This window comes from Grampus griseus, assembly GCF_964374135.1.
Source record: "Grampus griseus genome assembly, chromosome: 5".
Classification (NCBI taxonomy): Eukaryota; Metazoa; Chordata; class Mammalia; order Artiodactyla; family Delphinidae; genus Grampus; species Grampus griseus.
In genome coordinates this window covers 47,894,586-47,916,544 of record NC_138998.1, presented here as the reverse complement: position 1 = coordinate 47,916,544, position 21,959 = coordinate 47,894,586, and the positions used below count along the sequence as shown (strand labels likewise).

Here is a 21,959-nt window from a genome sequence, read left to right as displayed (position 1 = left end):
TAGTACAGGTAAAGTAAAAAAGTGTCGTCACCTTCAGCCTTCTTTCCCCTTCAGCCCTTCTGTCTTCTCAGTTTGCTGGATATCCCGTCAGATCTTCACCTATGCATTAAGGACATATATAGTATAAAGAAATGTGTGCCTATGTGTTTAGAACACAATTTTTTTAATACACTGTAAACACACGTAGGTATTCTGCATTTTGTTTTTACACTTAACAGTGTGTCTTCAGAGCTTTCTATCTCACTCACTTGAGCTACTGTGCACAGCATGGCTGCAGTTTGTCTTATATAACTATCTTTGTTGCTGGACAGTTATTTCCAATATTTTAATTGTTTCTGCATTGCAACTTTTCTTTTTAGGGTGTCAAAATCTGAACACAATTGGGAGGTTGTGAAGTTGTTTTTTGTTTGTTTTGCTGTTGTTTTTACAGCTTGTATTGCAGAAAGTAGAAATAATGATTTTCTGTAATAAATAGGTAGGCATTTTATTTCATTTCATTGTTAAAAATATGTGGTCTCTTAAAAAGGATATCCTTCATGGGTAGATATTATTATTTGAAATTTCTATATAATATTTAACACTTCTAGATATTTGAATTGCATAAATTCCCACTGAATAATGAGGCAAGAAAATTTATATGCTGCTTTAATGTGATAAAAACAAAACAATATACTGAAGTAAATATAAAAAAAGGAAAATATCATTTCCTCTCTGATTCTAAAGTTAATACCTACATAGAAATGACAAAAACTTTGGGAAAGAAAATATAAATCATTCCCAAGTTTTACCCCTAGTAGGCATTATTCACCTTTAGCATTTTGGTGACTGCTCTTCCAGGTGTGTGTGTGTATGTGTATATTTCTATACCAAATCTAATCAGATACAAATTTATGAGTATGCATTATTGTGTGTGTATACAGTGCAGACATCTTTCTCTCAACATGTTTTTCACATGTGTGGAATGTATATATACATACATGCAGATATTTGTATGTAATTGTATACGTGGATTATGTTCTACATGTTATTCTACAGTTTTTTCACTCAGCAGTGGGTCATAAAGATATTTTCATGCCATTGAATACAGATATAATCAGCCTTTTAATGTCTGTGTACCATGTCTCTCTGTAGATATACCTGATTGATTCTGATCAGTTACATGGCAGCAGTGGGTCTCACATGGGCTTTGGTTCTAGGGAGTACTCTGGGCCAGAGGCACTAAGGAGTGGTTGAGAGTTAAATGGCTTTTCTTGGCAGATGTGGTTTTCTTTGGTGGCTCTTAGTGTCAGTAAGGAGAGAGCTTCCAACAATAGGGCTAAAGGAGTAAGTTCCTTTATGGAGTGTGGGGCTTGAGGTGTGAGACGACAGGATTGGCCGAGGCTTTAAAATGAAAGGAAATTACGCATGTTGAGATGGGATTGACAGAGAAGATAATGGAAACAGTTGAAGGCATCTGGTTCAGGTCAGCAGAGCAAAGGAGAAAATAGAGGAGAGACATATCAGTTGTGGAAAGGAAGGGACTTCTTGCAGAGTTGGCTACTGATGGCCTTGCCCTCGTGGGTTTGGCATTCATTAGTAGACGCAGTCTGGAATGGCACTTGCCATTTGGAACTTAAAAATAAACATGATGTTTGTTCTTTGATCACACAACTTAGATGAAGTGAAATGCAGGTGGCTAGGAGGCTACTATTTAGTTTTCTTACTTCCTGTTTAGGAAAAAAAAGCATTCTATTTGTAATTTTTGTTCTACTTCCTTATTCCTTACAGAGCACTCTCAGGCACTTGGCTATCAGCCAGTCAGTTTTTTAAAAAACTTGTATGTTTTTGTTTAAAGAGTGTGTGGTCTATCCTTTACTAGAGTATCGTTCTTTCTTTCTTCCCCCCTTTATTTTTAAGAATCACTGACTGGAAAAACTGCCAAGGCATTATTACTGTAGAGTGACCCAAATTAACAAGCTCTCACAGTATAGGAAAGCACCCTGCATGCCAACATATGAGTCAGAAAACCTGGTCCAATTTTACCCTGCTAAGTGATTTAACCTTTGGAGCAAGGCTTTATCCAAGATACCTGTTTGTGGAGTGGCGTAGAAAAAGAATATGTTTGGGGGGGTGCTTATTAATAATTTATTGTATAGCACATCAAAAGTAAAGTTGAACTAGTATCACCACACGATCTGCATTTTCACTCTGCTTTGTTAGGGGCTAGACCAGAATTGTTTTCTCTTCTTGCTGTTGTACACACACACACACACACACACGCTCAGTCTTTGTGATAGACTTATATACTACATTTAAAGTATGAAGTATGCCTTAAAATAACATGGCATTCATTAAGTTAATAAACGTATTGAATGAAGGCACTCTCATAGATATTGGTTATATGAAGATAAATAACACATGGTCCCCACCCTTAAAGAAATTATTGTTTAGACGAGTGAGACAGAAGTTTATGCTAGAAGAATATGGAAATTATGGAAGATAACAGGCAAAAGAGGAGTAGTCAGTTCTACTACGGGGTTGGGATGCCTGAAAAAGCTTAGCAGGTGATTTTTGAGAGAGAGTTGTACACTACATAGAGGGGGAAGAGGTGGGGTATGGGGGTAGGTGATGCTCAGTTCAGTCCAGAGTTGTTACCAGAGCCGTAGAGGCCTGAGACATGATGACACTGCAAATAGCTTCATATGGCTAATATGAAGAGTATGTATGGAGGAGTGGAAGGAGATGATACTGCAGAGGTAGTTAGGGGAGTTTGAATGTTATCTAGAAGATTTTTAAATGGCTAATTAATATTTATTAATTAAAATTAGGGAAAGATTGTCTGGCAAGTCAGAGGAGACAATATTCCAAGCAGAGAGATCAGTTTACAGCTGTTGAAGCAATGTAGATAGAAGTGCTATGGGCTCAGAATCTCAAACTATGTGATTCAAAATTAAAATGAAATTGAGGAAGATAAAGGTGTAGAAACAGTAAGACATGTGACTGATTTTGTGTGTGAGTTATATGAGAGGGAGGAGTTAGGATGATTTCCAGATTAGTCTGTCTTGGGGGATTTTTAGAAGATGCCAGTGGCCATTTGAGGAGAAGCTGGTTTAAGAAGGAATGATAGGGCTTCCCTGGTGGTGCAGTGGTTAAGAATCCGCCTGCCAATGCAGGGGACATGGGTTTGAGCCCTGGTCCGGGAAGATCCCACATGCCATGGAGCAACTAAGCCCGTGCACCACAACTGCTGAGCCTGCACTCTAGAGCCTGCGTGCCACAACGACTGAGCCCACGCGCCACAACCAATGAAGCCCACGTGCCTAGCCCATGCTCCGCAACAAGAGAAACCACTGCATTGAGAAGCCGGTGCACTGCAACGAAGAGTAGCCCCCACTTGCTGCAACTAGAGAAAGCCTGTGTGCAGCAACGAGGACCCAACGCACCCAAATACAGATTTAAGTATTTTATTAAAATTAAGAAATACTTAAAAGATACAGATAAATATAATTAGTTAACCAACTTGTGTACCCACTATGCAGTTTATTTAACTTTTTATTTTTAAATAATTATCGACTCAGGAAGTTACGAAAACGGTATAGAGAGGTCCTTCTGTATAGCTTTCACTCAGCCTCCTCCAGTCACTTGTTCAGTTTAACAAATGTCCCGGACTGGTACAAATGCTAATGTTTTGGGATATATTATGGAACTGTGCAGGTAGTGTGAATATGGATTCTGTACCCCTATGTGGTGCAAACCTGAAGTTTTGATTCTCATAAGAGCCTCTCTCCTTCCACCTGGGGCAGGACAGATAGCAACCTTTCTTGCTGCTTCTCAGGAAGCCATAGGTGGAGCTTTTCCAACTCCTTTTCACATATTGAGGAGCTCTTTTGAGGATCTTGGCTCAAAACAGGTTTTACTTCTAGGTCCCCCCTGAAATAGGCTCAAAATCAGGTCTTCTATCTCTGTGGGCCAGTATCTCCCTAGATTGCCTTGGTGTCAGCTGGAGCTTACATCTTTGAGTTTCTTCCTTTCCGGCACCTGGGAATTCCCCCTCCCTTCCCCTTTTTTGAGTTCAGTTATATATTTTTATAATTTTTCATGTTGATCTTGCATTTCAGTGAGTGCATTTGGGCACGTGGATGTATTAGTTCAATCTGCCTTGTTCCTTGAATCAGAAGTCTAATAAACTATTTCTTATTTCTTAATTTTATTCTCTACATTGTCCATAAAAAGGATTTGAGGTTGCATTATGTTATTCTCGTTAAAAATATTATTTATTTTTAAAATGGATAATACATGCATGCATGTATGCATGTGGTAGTCTACATGTGTCCCTTTGTCCTGTTCCCACCCAGTTTGCCTTCACAGGTACAACCAGTTACCAGTCTCTTATATATCCTAGAGATAGACCATGCACTAGTTTATTCTTTAACAGTAGCTTTAGTGTTTATAATTTAATCTTGTAACCAATATTCAGGAGTTTTCCGTCTGTTTGACCAGTAACAATTCTATTTTCTTCTTTTCTGAGAGCTTTTGAAGGAGAATTTTATACTAGTTATATGTTACGTGTATGTTTATATACATGTGCATGGATTATCTGTGTTTTAACTTTTGTTCATTTCAGAAATCCCTCGAAATGTGACAGAAAATGACAAAATAATGTAGACTGTTGATTCAAATGTTTTAAGTCACTACATGGAATATTAAAATAATGGAACAATAGCCCTAATTTTTGGGAGATAGTAGAAATGATACTTTAAGATGTTGGAATCTTATGAAACACAATGAGGATATCCTTAAAAATTGTCCTAATTACTAACCAGTACATGCTATTGTTTGCATATGCGCAAATAATCGCCTATAGAAATGATGGGTCTGTCAAAGATGAAGCCCTCTCTTAGGTTCCTCAGCCACAATATATACCATTGATTGCCTAACTGCAGCTTGGTGAAATTCAGTGACATGGAAGCAAGAAATGGAAGCCTATGACCTGATATGTTTTCTTCCTTAGATCAACCTCTCTACTTCTCCTACACCTGCACAGTTAATAAGCCGTTCCCAGGCTTCCAGTTCTACCAGTGGCAGTATTACCCAACAGACTATGTTACTAGGGAGTACCTCCCCTACCTTAACGGCAAGCCAAGCTCAAATGTATCTCCGAGCTCAAATGGTAAGATATGAGCTACCAGATTTTTTCAGTGTTTAAAGACTTGAGAGAGATCAAAATGTTTCTTGATTTGATGCAATAGGAGGCATTTTTAATATTTAAGAAATGTTTAACAAAATTTTTGTGTATGTGCCTAGCTCTTATACATTTATGTCATGAAAAATTCTACCTTTAATTGGTAGGCCTTCTTGGTGTATCAAATAGTAATTAGCAGCATTAGGGAGCTAACAGATTCTGTAACATAGGAGTGATTAATTTTTAATATCAAATTTCTTTGATTTCAAACACTTTTTCATATTTTAACATCTTCTGAAACTGAGATGCATTTTATAATTGATGGCATCTTACGGTTGTAGTTGGTGCTTGTAGTGATACATAAAATCACCGTATATCTTTGACATCTTAGATTTGATGAAATTGTTAGAAACATAAAAAACTTGGTTGTTAACTATAAATTAGAATTTATATTGTGGGATCTTCTGAAATCTGGATTGGAGTTCGTGATAATTTATCAGATGAGTCTTAGCTTTGGTTATTCCCGTCTTAAAATCTGCAAGGTGATTTGTGTTCCTATGCTCACTTTGATCTTTTGTTAATACAGGAATGTTAATTTGGCTATTGTGTTATCTACTGATTTCCTAATTTACTTGTTGAGCCTTCTTTAAGGAATGTAAAAATTGGTTGACATTTACTTTATTTGATGTCTTTACAGGTAGCTAGAGAAGAACTTTGTCCCTGATATGTATTTATTTATATTCTTTTTTATCCAGTGAACTGAATATATATCTGGATCCCCAGTTCTACACTAAAATTGCAAAGAAGGTTTCCATCATATTTCTAACAGGAAACAATGATATGACCCTCTTTTTATTTACAGACTATTCAATAGACATTACCATATTTCTGGGGTTTTTTCCCCATGAGATCTTATTTAATCAGTAATATACTTCAGAATTAGGGAGAACCATTTGAAATGGTTGCTACTGGACCGTTTTTGACTTCTAAAACTGGCAGTTTAATATGGTTCACGCTAGATAGAACATCTTTTTAGGTATAGTGCTTTTAGCTGTTTGTACTAGAAATTACTTTCTTGTGAAAGTTATACTTGTTATTTAATTCACTTAAATTTAGTATGTAAAGAACTGAAGTTTAAATGATCCTTTAATTGGTAATTTTAATTAAAACAGAAATGGCTTTTGAGGAACTGTATAACTTGATGCAGTTTTGAGATAGAGTATTCACAGGTTCTTTGAAACAACTGTCATAATTTACTAAATTGGATTGGATAATCTCTGAGTGGATTGTATTGCCTTTTTAAATTAATGGCATTCTGTTTCAGTATTGAAAAAAAGTATTTGAAAAGAGATGGTGATAATTAAATAAATCAAGTATGTCTTTCCTTTCTTTTTCTTTTTTTTTTTGATGTGAAGTTTTTTTTTGCAGGCTGCTTTGTTGTTGACTTTTAACATGTTGTGGCATTTACATTTAGAATGAATATTTCTTTACAAATAGTTTTAAAATCAAGAGCAACCTAGGTTTGTACTACACAGATCCTGTGTAGCTGAGTGAAATATTGTAACGTAGCATGTGGCATAGTTATCCTTTGGGGTAAAGAGGACTGAAAAGACTTTTTGGTGTTTCTTTTCATGTTTCTCACTGAAATTTAGTTTGCATTCAAGAGCAGTGACTATGGTTGCCTATTCTAACTTCCATTTTAGGAATCCTGCCACAATAGTTTTGAGCTGGGAAAAGTTTAAGTATAATAGCTTATTTGGGGAAAAATTTGGTATGAGGATTTCATATTGCCAAAATACATTTTCTTTTTTGAGCACTGATTTATTTTCTACTCATCAGAATCATGAGCTGTTTCAAAAATGTTTCTGGTTTTTTTTTTTCCTTTTGAGTTCTCTATTATCAAAAAGTTCTCCTTGTCATGTAAGACCTTTTGCTTAGGAGACAATCCTAAACTGCATTGTCTTTCTGTCACAAATTTCAGTCTCTCTTGCCTGCTATACATTGTGTGTGGGACATGTTCTTTTGTCTTAGGGTATTTTTTTGGTTTTTCTGTCTGTACAGCTGATTTTCACACCCGCTACCACTGTGGCTGCTGTACAGTCTGACATTCCTGTTGTCTCGTCGTCATCGTCATCTTCCTGTCAGTCTGCAGCTACTCAGGTGAGCTTGTCTAGCTTCATAATGTGGTACTTAAGGTCTGGGTCTTCAGGCTAAAGGTAAACATACATTTGTGTTTAAGTTACTGATAGTTTCAGTGCTCTTTGTCACACATTTCAGATCAACATTTAATCCAGTGAGAACTTCAAGAAAATTTTTTGGTTTTATAGAAATTATAATGCCATTAAACAGGGATATTTAGGTTATTTGACATTAGTGAAAGTTAATACGTTTTGCTATGACATTGTATGTTTAGTTTTATTGTAAAGCAGATTTATTATGTGAGATATATTCTTTTCTTTAGATTCCTTTGTAAGCAGTTAGGTAATAACCGTGTCACGATGGCTTTTAAATTTAAAAATGAGCTGGGTAAACTTTAAACTTAAAAAATTGAGCAGAATGTTACTCAGTTTTTTGTTTATACTTTGTTTGGTACTATGGAAAAAATGAACTTTAATTTTCTCCTTACACCATTCACAAAAATAAACCAGAAGTAATGTAGACCTAAAGACAAAAGACAAAACTATAAAACCTCTAGAAGAAAACATAGGGGATATCTCTACAACTCCAGGGTAGGCAAAGCTTTCTCAGATAGGACACAAAAAGCATTAACTGTAAAAGAAAAGAATGATAAATTGGACTTTATCAAAATTTAAAAACTGTTCTTCAAAAGGCATTGCTACAAAAACAAAGAGGCAAAGCCGCAGACTGAGGGAAAATGTTCACAATACATATATCTGACAAAGGACTTGTATTCAGAATATATAAAGTGGGTTTACAACTCAGTAATAAGATCATGAACAGTTCAGTTAAAAATGGGCAGAAATTTGAACACTTCACAGAAGATATGCGAAAGGCCAAGAAGCACATGAAAAAATGCTCGACATGATTAATCTTCCTAGAAATATAAATCAAAACCACAGTGAATATCACTACACACTCACTAGAATGTCTGAAATGAAGGAGACTGAAAATGCCACATTTTGGCGAGAATGTGGAGGAACCATACTATCATATGTGGCTGGTGAAAGTGTAAAAGAGTACAACCACTTTGAAAAAGTTTTCTTATAAAGTTAAACATATGCTTAACATGTTACCCAGCAATTCCACTTCTAGATGTTTACCCTGAGAGATTTGAAAACATATATCCACATGAAGATGTTTAAATGAATGTTCGTAGCAGCTCTATTCAGAATAGCCCCAAACTGGAAGTAACCACTGTCTTTTAACTGGTGAATGGATAAACATATTGTGGAATATTACTCAGAAATAAAAAGGAAGAAACTACTGGTACATCTCAGAAACATTATAATTAGTAAATGATGCCAGACATCACAGAGTGCAATACTCTGCGACTCTATTTATATGAAATTTCTGAACAGGCAGAACTAATCTATAGTGAAAAAAAATGGATTTGTGCTACCTGGGGCAGAAGGTGGGGGCGATTGACTGGGAAGGGGTATGAGTGATGGAAATGTTCTATATCTTGATTGGGGTGGTGGTAACATGGTATATACATAATGTCAAAACTTATTGAACTGGTTCATTCATTTTATTGTATGTAAGTCACACCTCAGTAAAGTTAATAAAAATGAATGAAATTGAGTAAATTTTAAATTAAAACAGTTGAGTAGACTTTTATATTGTATGATACCATTTTGATATTTTTCCATAGATAATGTTTTGGATTGCATATGGCAGAAATTGGTATATCTCAAGGTCATCCTTGGCTTTGAATTTTTAATTTAATAATCTCAGTCATCTGGTAAAAAGTAAAAAATGAGATAGCAGTAATATTCTTTGGTATTTTTCATAGAATCTCTATTTTATTTAATAACAAAGTCCAATTTTCATATATCAGCATATAAAGATGGTGATCAGTTAAACTCCGGTTTCTCATAATGTGCTCTGTGACCCTCTATAGTTCCTTAACTTATTTGGACTTCAGTTTCCATATTTACAAAATGAGACTTTTGTTAACTTTAAGGTTTTTTCAGCTCTAAACTTTAAATGTCTCTTTGTGGAATGAATTTGTTGAAGATATTATCTTCCTGTTTGTTTTGGTTTGGTTTGGTTTGGTTTGGTTTTATAAAACCTGTCAACTTCCAGAATGATAAAGTGGCATGGAGCTGGGCGTGTGGTTGCCATTGAAATTACATGCATGAAGTCCTGCATGGGCTTAAGTTCAACTCCCACTGCAGTCATTTATTAGTTGTATGACTTGAGATAAGTTACCAAACATCTCTAATAGTCATATATACTTGCAGGGTAAGTTGAAGAGTGAGTAATATATGTTTAGTGTCTAGAATATTGTAGGTACTCATTAGTACTTTTTCTGCAAAGGGGAGAATAGGAAGACCTGGGTTTATAGTCTGACTTCAGCAACAGTTGCTTTGTCACTTGCCAGTTGATTGATTTTGGATAGGTCATAGTATAGCATGGTGTTTATAAGTTTGGACTCTGGAGCCAGATTCTCTGGATTCAAATACATGTTCTACCACCTTCTCATTGTATATCCTTAAACCTCAGTTTCAACAATATAAAATAAAATAAATGTATTGCTTCGTAGAGTTGTAATGAGGATTAAATAGGTTAATAAATGAAAAACAGAACAGTGTCTGTTACCTAGTGAGCACTCACTAAATGTTAGCTGTTATTACTTATGCTAAGCCTCAGTTTCTTCACTGTGAACTGGAAGTAATAACTCAGAGTTGTTATAAGGAATAAATGAGACAGTAATCATAAATAAAGCACTCAGCATAGTGCCTGGCACATAAGATATCACATGCTACTAATTACTGTTTTTGTTATGCACTGTCTAAAGATGAGTCATGAATTTGGTTCTTAGCTTTCATGTAGCTAATAGTGAAGAGAGAAGCTCAACCATTTAAAGGATTTGCAGTTTCCAAGGTAAAATAAACCAGTTATTAGGAAAATACAACTAACAAACTCTCTAGAGCACAGTCTGTTTTGTGGGTTCTCATAGTCAAAGTAATTTGTAGAATTAGCTCTTTGGGGTCCAGTTTGATGTGTATAGGTATGTGGCTTTCTAATAATCTGACTCAATTCAAGAATAGACTGAGGAAATAGAGGGATGGATTGACCTTTAGGAACTTCTCTACTAATGTTTTTCTTTGCTGTGCTTTAGAAGTGGCAGTGAATGAGGCTGACAGTGGTAGGTGATGCTAATATTTTGAATATTCCAGTGGTAACTTTCCTCAAGTTCAGGGCTGTTAGTTTTGAAAAATTTGTGCTCCACTTTGTTAATTTTTAAACATATATTTGCAGTTTTTAAAACATTTAATTTGTTTGTAATTGAGAAATACCAAATTTGAAGTTTTATTTTAGTACTCTTTAACTGACAAAAGTCAGTATAACAGTTAATTTTTCCTCAGTATTAAAATTTATAGCATACTGTAAAAAAATGAGAAATTCGGAATATCTTACCATTTTAAATGCTCCATCTCTTCTCCTTATCATGAAAAAAAAATGTGACTTTCAGAAAGATATCATAAGACTAAAAGTATGTTATAGAAAAGTAAGAAATCTTACCAAGGCTCTCTGGGCAATTCTGTAAGAATTGAGGAGAAAACAGCCTTTTAAATTTAAAAGCTAGAAACAGTTCTACTGCTGGCAGTGTGACATGAACTCTTAATTTCCTTATGTACGAAGAAGAGATCCTACGATAATTCACACATTATTTGTTAGATCCAAATTAAAAAACTGAAGTGAGGGTATTTGGATAATCCACTATAAAAATGTAAGGTGTGAAATTAGCAAAAATACTTTGTGGGAAACCTTGACTTTTTCAAAAGTCAGAAAGTTTCCCCAAACTGATCACAGGAAAAGTTCAGATGAAATTAAAGTTGGGCATTAGATGCCATAATATTCTTTATCTTAGAAAGGGTGGGTTCTTTTTAAAAGTGAAGCTCTGTCAAGGAAATCTGAATATGTGATCTATTAACAGCTCAGTTAGCTCTGTATATGCTTTAGGAGTATAGTTTACATGTTTGAAATTTATTGTAAATATTTAAGCCAAGATGACCATAGATAGTAAAGCCATATTCTAAAATTTATCTATTCATATAAATAACATATAGTATATAATACGCACATGCATACGTTTTCTTTCAGAATTCCAGAAAACAAAAGGAAAATTAGAAGAAAAATATATTATTCTATAGAAGTGGACTGCTACAGCTTAAGGGTTCACTGTGTCAGATCCTCATTTACTTTGAATATGCTTTTCCTTTGAAGGAAAGCTTTTGTTTTTCAGGTTATAGTTCAGACCTTGATTACCATCATTCTGTGGTCCACCTTATACATTATTTATGGCAGATGTTAAATTTCTTGCTGTTTTTCCCTTGCTTCCTGAGAGATTTTAATATTCCTCTGCTAGACATTTGTTGAGATTTCTTTTGGTAAAACATGAACAGATTTTAATGTTAGCTTAAGAAAACCATAAATAAAACAAGATACTTAACAACAACAAGAGCAACAAAATCCATGCAATACATTTTTCAGAATCAGATATAGGAGAATACCTCAGACTTGTGTAGTTTCTGTTATGTCTGCAGCCGGAATTGCGGGGAGTACAAAAATGAATGTCAGAGATGAGAGCCTGCCAGTCAGAGTCCCAGTATTTCACAGACACAGACATTAGTAATTCTAAACCAAGCTAGATGTTTGTCATTGGTATAGGCCACTATGATCCAAATTCTATGGGAAAAGCATAGAGGGGAGGAGAAATTATTTCTAACCAGGGACTTCGAGAGGTTTCTTTGGGAGAATGGGTAGAATTTTAATGGTCTTGAGCACTGTGTTGGGTTTCAAGAGACAGCGTTGAGGAAAGAGGAATTTGAGCAAGGGCTCTAAATGAAGACAGTGCAAGGTATGTTTGGAGAAGGGTGAGCAGAACAGTTTGGCTAGAGTATGAGGATTGTGAAATAAATAGTGGAAAAAGGGGCTCAAAGCAGTTTGGGCCCAGACTGTGGAGGGCTTTGAGTGGCAAGCTGAGAAATCTGGATTTTAGCATATTTTATTTTTGCATTAAATTTCAGTAATACAGCAGTAGTTAGTCCATTTACAATGCTGTGAAATATTTGACAAAAATCAGAGAAGATGCTCCATATGATCCACTTAGAAAATTCTTTCAGTAGCTTAGAATAGAACTGATTAAAACTTCAGCTGCCCTGAAGTAAACATTTATTCAGCATCTGCTGTTGGCTGAACACTGCATTGGCACTTGGAAAGAGAAGGTATAGAGCATCAGTTAATGATACAGCTGTAGAGACAGAACACACATGAAACTGAAGAACATTCATAAAGCAGCAATATATTTGTTACTTTAGAATCTCTTTTACTTCAGTTTCCCTCCCAGGGCCAGTGCTAGCATAAATGTATTAGGTGCATTCATTTCTGAGGCAAAAGGTTAGGAAGCTATTGGAGAGGCATTTTTGCCTTGCTGTTTGAAAATGTTATAGACCTCAGGTGAGAGTAATTGGGATAATCCTTGCCACCATCCAGACTGGCAGTGTGTTTAGAATAGCCCCGGTGTAGATAGGAGTCATCACGTAAACCATTTCAAGGCCATGCATGATGTCTTTAGTTCATGGGATCTAGTTCTCAAAGGCAAATGAGTGTTTCATAACCACCACAACAAAATCTCACTAACTCTTTAAAGTTAGTTAATAGGAAATGCTTTTCATAATTATCACAATGGGGTAGGTGATTTCATGAATTTGTCTTCTTACTTAGAAGATTAATGTTCCCTTATAATCTCTATAGACCTATTAACTTGCTTTTTTTGTTATCTTTCTGATCTTTATTAAGATAGCAATATTATATCCACACTATCCTAATTGTGCGTAGTAATTTCTCACAAGTTTATGAGGGACTTGTAGCCTTAAAATGTTTCACAATCCTGTCATGGAGAACTCAGTGAAGTAGAAGGAATTGCTCATTCTTCCCTCCACACCCTGGGCTCTCCCACCTCTGCAGCTTTGCTCAAGTTTTCCTTTTTGCCTGGAATGCTCTTCCTCGTTCTCCTTCCTTTTGACTGTCTCTGACCTGGTAACTTTAAAATGCAGTATGTTGCAGAGTAATTTCCTCATATTGATAGTTCATTTGCAATATATATATGTGTGTGTATATATATATATATATATTCTATTTTCATTTAGTTCTTAACGATTCTTTTCCTTAATGTCTTTTTAAAAAAATTGCCACTTAATGTTTAAGATATGATTACTTAGAATAATAGCTCCCCTTTCCTTCAGGGTTAATTAGTTGTTTCAAGTGCTTGTAGCTTTATGCATAATATAAAAAGCATAATATAAATGTGTTGTCGTTGTTATAATGGTAGTGATTACCACATCAATTAATACCATCTGTTTCATCCTTATTTTTTGTTATGTGGTTCTTAGGTTCAGAATTTAACATTACGCAGCCAGAAGTTGGGTGTATTATCTAGCTCACAAAATGGTCCGCCAAAAAGTACTAGTCAAACTCAGTCATTGACAATTTGTCATAACAAAACAACAGTGACCAGTTCTAAAATCAGCCAACGAGATCCTTCTCCAGAAAGTAATAAGAAAGGAGAAAGTCCAAGTCTGGAATCACGAAGCACAGCTGTCACCCGGACATCAAGTATTCACCAGTTAATAGCACCAGGTGGGATAAAGCTTTTGTTGAAAACAGTTGCATTATTCATTTTCTTAGCAGGCAGAGCAAAACAAAAGATGTCCATTACTTGAAAGAGAATACTTTTAAAACATTTTAAAATGTGAATTTTATAAGTTAACAAAAGAACAGTAGTGTAGCTTGAAAAAAGAGAAATCAAAAGAGCCCAACAGCTAAAACAAATTATAATAATAAAATAGATTTTTTGGGTCAGTTGACATTTGATTAACATCTTCATCATGTGCTGATCTGCTGTTATGTCGATAAAACCTTTTAGCTTTAAAATAATTTGCCTGTGGTTTAATGTGCTTTAGTGGAACAAAATTAAAAGCTTTTTAAAAAAAGCAAGCATGTATTTTTCTTTAACATTGTCATTGGTGGAAGGAATTTATCAGTTTCCAAAAATAAGGATTATGCATAATTATTTTCCTCACCATGTTGCTATTTTTCCATCTTTGATTTCATCTCTGAGAGGCAAATGTCAGGGAATCAACTAAGTCGTTTTCATTTTCATCAGCCTTTGAATCCCATGTGTGCTCCCTCTGCCATCTACAGATAATGTTGCTTCATGGTTCTCATGCTGGAAATTCTGGGGCCGTGCAGACTGTTTCCTTACCGTGTCTTCTGTTCATCTCAGAATTTCTCAGTGTTGAGCTTTCTTCACTTCTAATAGGATAAGGAATTATCTGCTTTCTTCTTTAAAGTTAGCACTATTTCCTTGTGTCATTGATTGCATCTTTTTTACTGACTCCTGACCTTCTTTCATAGTTATTATAGCATCTTTTGTCTCCCTCATGCTGGATCCTTTCTTTTGCTTCTTAAGCATACTTAGATCTCTCCTATTCTTAATATATCTACATATGGTGTTTGTTTGTTTGTTTGTTTTGTTTTTGTTTTTTTTGGTACGCGGGCCTCTCACTGTTGTGGCCTCTCCCATTGCGGAGCACAGGCTCCGGACGCGCAGGCTCAGCGGCCATGGCTCACGGGCCCAGCCGCTCCGCGGCATGTGGGATCCTCCCGGACCGGGGCACGAACCCGTGTCCCCTGCATCGGCAGGTGGACGCTCAACCACTGCGCCACCCGGGAAGCCCTCTACATATGTTTTTATACCAGTTTAACTATTGTTTATTGAAAGTGTGTGTGTGTGTGTGTGTGTGTGTGACGCACTGGGCTAGATACCTCACATATGTTACATTAAAAAAAAAATCTTCCTTTGATCCAGCCTCATCAGGTAAGCATCTTCTTTCTATCCTTTTATAATTATGCATTACTTTTTTTCTTTTTTTTGCATTACTTTTTAAAGATCCATTTTACACTGCTGAAGGTTGCCTTTTCTCTTTTTATGTTTCTTCTGTGCTGATATTGCCAACATTCTCTGTATCACGCAATCTCAAGATCTTGGAATTGTTTGATTCCCCTAGTTAGAAATCTCTCCTTCTGAACTTGTATAGCATTTAAAAAGTATATATTTATTTAATTGTCTGCACTGGGTCTTAGTTGCAGCATGCGGGGATCTTTTAGTTGCAGCATGTGGGATCTTTAGGTGCGGCATGTGAACTCTTGGTTGTGTCATGTGGGATCTAGTTCCCTGACCAGGGATCGAACCTGGGCCCCTTGCACTGGGAGTGCAGAGTCTTAACTGGACCACCAGGGAAGTCCCTTGTATAGCATTTTTATATTTCTTTGTGGTACTTTTTCTTTTATAGTTATTTATATACTTATTGATCTTAGCTTTTCTACTAGACAGTAAGTAAGCTCTTTGAGGGTAGGGAACTAATATCAAGCACCTATGTGTCAGGTACTTTACATTTATTAAGTCTTTTAATCCTTTTTCAGATTAACCTTTTCATTCTTTTATCTTGACAGCACCAAGTTATGCCTTATATGTACTTGTATCTATAATAGGTGGACAATAGTAAATATTTGTTGGATTAATAGTTGATTTTTTTTTTCCATTTGGATTTTGGAAGTTATAGCACAGTTTTTTCCATTTGTACTAACTAGGTATCACTGCTTAGAATTCTTCAATCTGAATCTTAGATAAGTGAAGGGTTTGTTAGAATGTATAAATAATAAATCCACTCATAGTATGGTTAGATGTGAATTCTTTTTTATAAACATCTGTGTGCAAGGTCCTGCTATCTATATGGCATGATAACAGGATTTTTGTACTGTATTGTCCAGAGTATTCTTAGCCTCAAACCAGCCTCTGGCCAGTGTTTTTCTTTGTTTTGTTTTCTGTTTGGCTGCGCTCCATGGCTTGTGGGATCTTAGTTACCCAACCAGAGGTTGAACCCATGCCCTCGGCAGTGAAAGCGCAGAGTCCTAACCACTGGAACGCCAGGGAATTCCCTGGCCAGTGTTGATGGAAGGAGTTAGTGTGGAGAGGCAGTGACCCACTGTGCTTGGAATGACTGCTCAGGGGACAATTTATATTGATTTCTATAGTTTTGATAGATTATAATGGAGGGTAGGTTAATTTCCTTTCAAAGAGAAAGGTAGGAACTCTTTCAGGGTTAGTTCAAGCAAAGAGATCTTCTTTTGGATTTTCATTCCCCCTGAACTCACAATATCTGGTTCTAAGTTAACACTTATTCTTCCCCTTTTCATTGATAGTGTGATAATATCTTTCTAGTTGCCTTCCTCTGATGGCCAGTATTTTATGTAAGTATGGAGGAGACCAGTAAGCTAAAACCATCTAAGAGTAAGAGGGCCTTACACCATCCTGAGACTTCAGGACCATTGCAATTCCAGATTTAGAGCTTATGTGTATTAACCAAACTCCAGTTTTCTGTGGTGTTACTTTTTAGAAATAAAACCAAATGGAACACCCTAAGCCACATAAACCTTTGCAGCTTCCAAACTTAAAAATTCAATTTTAACTTAAAAATGCAGTTATTCAAAGCAATTTATATCTTCTGGCAAGACAGCAGTTATAATTTTTCTACCCTTTTAGTTTTTCTGCTCTTGTTGGTATGGAGTTAGTCTGAAGCTAAGACTTTTTTTTTTTTTTTTTGAGATTCTTGAATTGGTAATTTGTCCTTTTCTTCAATTAGAAAAATGCTTGCTCCTGCAGGTCACTTTCAAGTATTAAAAAATCTGCTTGTATTCTAACATAGTATAGTCTAGTAATTATTATAATAGACATATAACAGACATGGTTATTATTTCCTTACATGTATTTCTAGGGTGCTAACATCATTTAGTTTTCTTCATCATTTCTTCTTGAGGGTGGAATTCCCACTTGATATTTATTAATCCTATTTTTAATATATAAAATAAAGGCAAACTTTAACCAAATGTCTGGAAATTATCATGAACTATATTAGAGCTCAGTCTTTAGAGCTTTTATGAAATAAGTTAGAAAAAATATGCATCTTTTTTTGCAGACATTAATCCAGTATGTAGTGAAAAGACTAATTAGTCTGCTTAGGCTATCATAAAAAAATACCGTGGCCTAGATAGCTTAAACCAGGGGTCCCCAACCCCCAGTCCACGGACCAGTAGCAGTCCTCGACCTGTTAGAAATCAGGCCACACAGCAGGAGGTGAGCGGCAGGTGAGTGAGTAGTGAAGCTTCATCTCCTGCTCCCCATTCCTCATTGCTCACATTACGGCCTGAACCACCATATCTGCCCCCCTCCCCATCCCTGGAAAAATTGTCTTCCATGAAAGTGGTCCCTGGTGCCAAAATGGTTGGGGACCACTGGCTGAAACAACAGAAATTTATCTTTTCACAGTTCTGGAGGCTGGGAAGCTCAAGATCAAGAACTGGCAGTATTTGGTTTTTGGTGAGCGCGCTCTTTCAGGCTTGCAGATGGCTGCCTTCTAGTGTGTCCTCATACAGTCTTTCATCTGAGTGCAAGAAGAGAGGATATCGAGTTCTCTTCTGTCTCATCCTGTTGGGTCAGGGCCTCACCCTTTTGACCTCATTTAACCATAATTACTTCCTTAGAGGCCCCCTTACCAAACACAGTCACATTAAGGGTTAGGGCTTCAACATGAATTTTGGGGGACACATACATTCAGACCATAATAGGAACCTAGACTCAGCTAAGACTGTGGATTCTTTTATACGCAGCGCTGCCTCTTAATAGCCAGGTGATTTTAGGCAAGTCACTTCACTACTGAAAGTTTCTTCACTTGATATATACTGGATTAGTATAGTACCCTGTGTACCTCATGGGGTTGTAGTAACTACTGAATGAAGTAATATATTTAATAATTTACAATAATATATTTAATTATTTGCAATAATAAAAGGTTCTGCTGCGTATGTGAGAGATGATGCCAATCATTAATTCTCCAGTTATAAGGCCACCCTGACAATACTAAAGTGTTTATTAAAATCAGAGAAATTAACACACGTCATGATTCTCCAGAACACTAGGACTTTTCTTATATGGAAGTATTGTTTAAGATATCCTCAGTTATTCTGTAGTATATGTGCTTGTCAGTTGGACTTAATGGACTAATATAAAATATATAGACTCATTTTGATTTCTGATCAAAGAAAAATTTTATTTAGGCGAAAGGATAACTATTACTGTATTGAATTACCAGCTCTAGAAGGCAAAGATTGCTTACTTGCTAGAGCAAAGAAAGACTTTTTATTCCCATGAATATAATCTCCATTGTACTTCAAGAGTATGGTAAATTTTAATTATAACTTAAAAATTGAATTAAAGTGGGCCTTTGCTAAACCTCTATTTCCTTATCTGTAAAAGGGTACCTACTCAACAGGTATTTTGTGAGTACAAAGGAGAGAGATGTGAAAGCATCTTAAGCCCCTTGGTGGAAGGGTACTCTATAAAAGTCCAAGATTTTTTTGAATACTCTATAATAGAGAGTCTTTATCAACACATTTATAAAGTGCTGACATAAAATTTTCAGTCTTAGTTTGAAATGCTAGTCTAGTTATATGAAAATTACTTCGTTAGATGAAATTTGAGATCTAATTTCCATTTTGTTTTTAACAATTCGTGGGTATTTGTTGAACCTTCTAAATGCTTCTTTCTTGAGATGTTAATCAGATGTTAATTTCCTTAAAGAATCTCCAGAATTTCAAATAATAATGAACCAAATACAGAAAGGTTGAAAAAAAGTTGTTAGAATTTTTTATAAGGTCTTTGTCACAAATAATGGTTGAATGTAAAAATAGATACAAGGCATTACAGTCTGAGATTAAGAAAAAAGTTTTGCCTGTCTTTAGGTATATTTTAAATGTGATAATGTTACATGATATTAATATTAAGTAATCTTCAGTTTATCTTCTGGTGAACCCAGTTTCCATTCTTATTTAGATAGAGAGGATTTCACCAGCATCTCCCTCTGTGTGAACATGTGCACCAGTCAGTATGCAGAAGAGGCATAATGATGTGGAAACTACTTTCTACTTGATTTTGCTAATTCTTACATATATATTTCCTGTCATGAGTGGCTCCCTTGTGGAGAAAACTGGTATTATCACTTATAGATTACTGTAGGTTTCTTTTAGTGTATGTGGGAGAGAGAAGTAAAACAGGATCATTTGTCTAGACAGCATGGCTGATTGCGTCATTTTTTCTGCAAGCAAAACTATTGCTCTCCTGGATTTGGAATGGCCCCTGAAACTTCATTTCTTACTTACTGTGATTATTTAACCATGCTGTAGGATTCACACATGTGTTTTGCTTAAGTAAATTAACTTTTTATACAAAATATTTTCCTGGGTCAAATAGTACCAACTATTCATCTCGGTTCAAATTGGGGAACTTACTTGGGAAGCTTTATAGGTAATTACATTGACTGTTAGTTGGAAGAATGTTTAGACATGGATTAGAAAGGATGAGACCTTTATTTTATGATTTTGAAGTTATCTTTATTTATATTACACTTGTTCAGTTACACTCCTCTTCTTCCCAGAGAAGGAATTCAAGTGGATAAACTTTGTTAAAAGTTAATGGAAATATTCTGGTGACATATAAAATTTCATAAGAATAAATCGTGTAGATTCAGATTTATGAATCAGTTGTTTTAGGCAGTTTTCTTTTGGAACTTATCACAGTACAGTTTGTTTTATGAAATTATGTAGTTTTCCAAGGAAAAGTTGTTTGTCATTACATTTTTGAGCCATTCTTGTTGGGAAGACTTGTAATAGATTTCTGATGATTATGACCTTCTGATGCGAAAACGTTCCTCATTTAGATTTATTTTAAAATTTATGTGATTACTTTTGAAATAAATACTAATTGTCATTTTTTTCTCTCACAGCTTCATATCCTCCAATTCAGCCTCATCCTCTAATAAAACATCAACAGATTCCTCTTCATTCACCACCTCCCAAAGTTTCCCACCATCAGCTGATGCTACAGCAGCAGCAACAGCAAATTCAGCCAATCACACTTCAAAGTCCAACTCAAGACCCACCACCATCCCAGCACTGTTTACCACTCCAAAACCACGGCCTGCCTCCAGCTCCCAGTAGTGCCCAGTCACAGCATTGTTCCCCAATTCAGAGTCATCCCCCTCCTTTACCAGTGTCTCCTAGCCAGTCACAGTCAGCACAGCAGTCTGTAGTGGTGTCTCCTCCACCACCTCATTCACCAAGTCAGTCTCCTACTATAATTATTCATCCACAAGCACTTATTCAGCCACACCCACTTGTGTCATCAGCTCTCCAGCCAGGGTCAAACTTGCAGCAGTCCACTGCTAATCAGGTGCAACCTACAGCACAGCTGAATCTTCCATCCCATCTTCCACTTCCAGCTTCCCCTGTTGTACACATTGGCCCAGTGCAGCAGTCCACCTTGGTGTCCCCAGGTCAGCAGATTGTGTCTCCAGCATCACACCAGCAATATTCAACCCTGCAGTCCTCTCCAATCCCAATTGCAACCCCTCCGCAGATGTCGACATCTCCTCCAGCTCAGATTCCACCACTGCCCTTGCAGTCTATGCAGTCTTTACAAGTGCAGCCTGAAATTCTGTCCCAGGGCCAGGTTTTGGTGCAGAATGCTTTGGTGTCAGAAGAGGAGCTTCCAGCTGCAGAAGCTTTGGTCCAGTTGCCATTTCAGACTCTTCCTCCTCCACAGACTGTTGCGGTAAACCTACAAGTACAACCACCAGCATCCGTTGATCCACCAGTGGTAAGCCCTTGGAAGCTCTTTGACTTTCTTGCCGACCTGAAAGTAAAAACAGTTTTCTCCCACGCTATGTTATATCATTAGATCTAAATGCCAATGAATTTAAAAAGCTTGAAATTTCCATCTGTCAGTATCTGACATACATGCTGTATGGGCAAAAAAAAAAAAAAAAAACCTTTTGTTGTAGTATGGTTGCATGCTTGATAATTTGTAATGGTTATTGAAGTCCCTCGTTAATTTTATTACTATTTAAACAAATCCATCTGCTATCTTTACAGAGTTGATTTTTTTTCCCCAAGGGAATGCATTTGAACCAGTGTCATCTGCACAAAGTTTTTTCTCTTAAGGTGATTATCCTTCATAGATCCCTTCTGTTGGCTTGTATGTTCTTAAACGTATGGTTTATCTAGCTAACCTTTTTGGTTGTATGCATTCTGAAGTACTAGGCCTTTATGGGGCTTTTGCTTCAAGGTGGAGGTATGCTTGTATGATGTAATTTTTTGGTAAACTTGTATTTTGTAATTAAAACTTTGTAAAAACCAGTTATTCTAGGAAAGAATCCAACTTTGCAAAAAAAAACATTAACTGTAGGCCATCTTTTAGAATTATTAAACTGATTTTTAAATTTCTACTAAGGGAGAATATGTACTTAAAATATTTCTCATTTAAAAAGCTAAGAAAATCTCAGCAGATGAGTTGAATACTGAGGATGAAAAAATCCACTGGGAGGAGTAAAAGTTTTGAGTAACTGAGATTGTGGTGAAATTTATCAAAATAAACCTCTAGAAATGGTACATACTGCCTACAGAGGAAAATTATCCTGAAAAATGTTTTTCTTTT

The 21,959-nt window shown here is 36.0% G+C and overlaps 1 protein-coding gene across 2 annotated transcripts in view; it reads left to right on the top strand.

Moving 5' to 3' along the window:
* Positions 1-21,959, top strand: part of PHC3 (polyhomeotic homolog 3) — an 85,350-nt gene that overhangs the window by 19,095 nt on the left and 44,296 nt on the right. Inside the window, exons 5-9 of one of the 2 annotated variants that reach the window (XM_082655198.1) lie at positions 4,991-5,149; positions 7,223-7,321; positions 13,744-13,990; positions 20,251-21,122; positions 21,419-21,466. In XM_082655198.1, coding sequence (XP_082511324.1) covers positions 4,991-5,149; positions 7,223-7,321; positions 13,744-13,990; positions 20,251-21,122; positions 21,419-21,466 — 1,425 coding nt within the window. The remainder of the gene's footprint in view (positions 1-4,990; positions 5,150-7,222; positions 7,322-13,743; positions 13,991-20,250; positions 21,123-21,418; positions 21,467-21,959) is intronic. The other variant, XM_082655199.1, reaches the window with a different exon arrangement.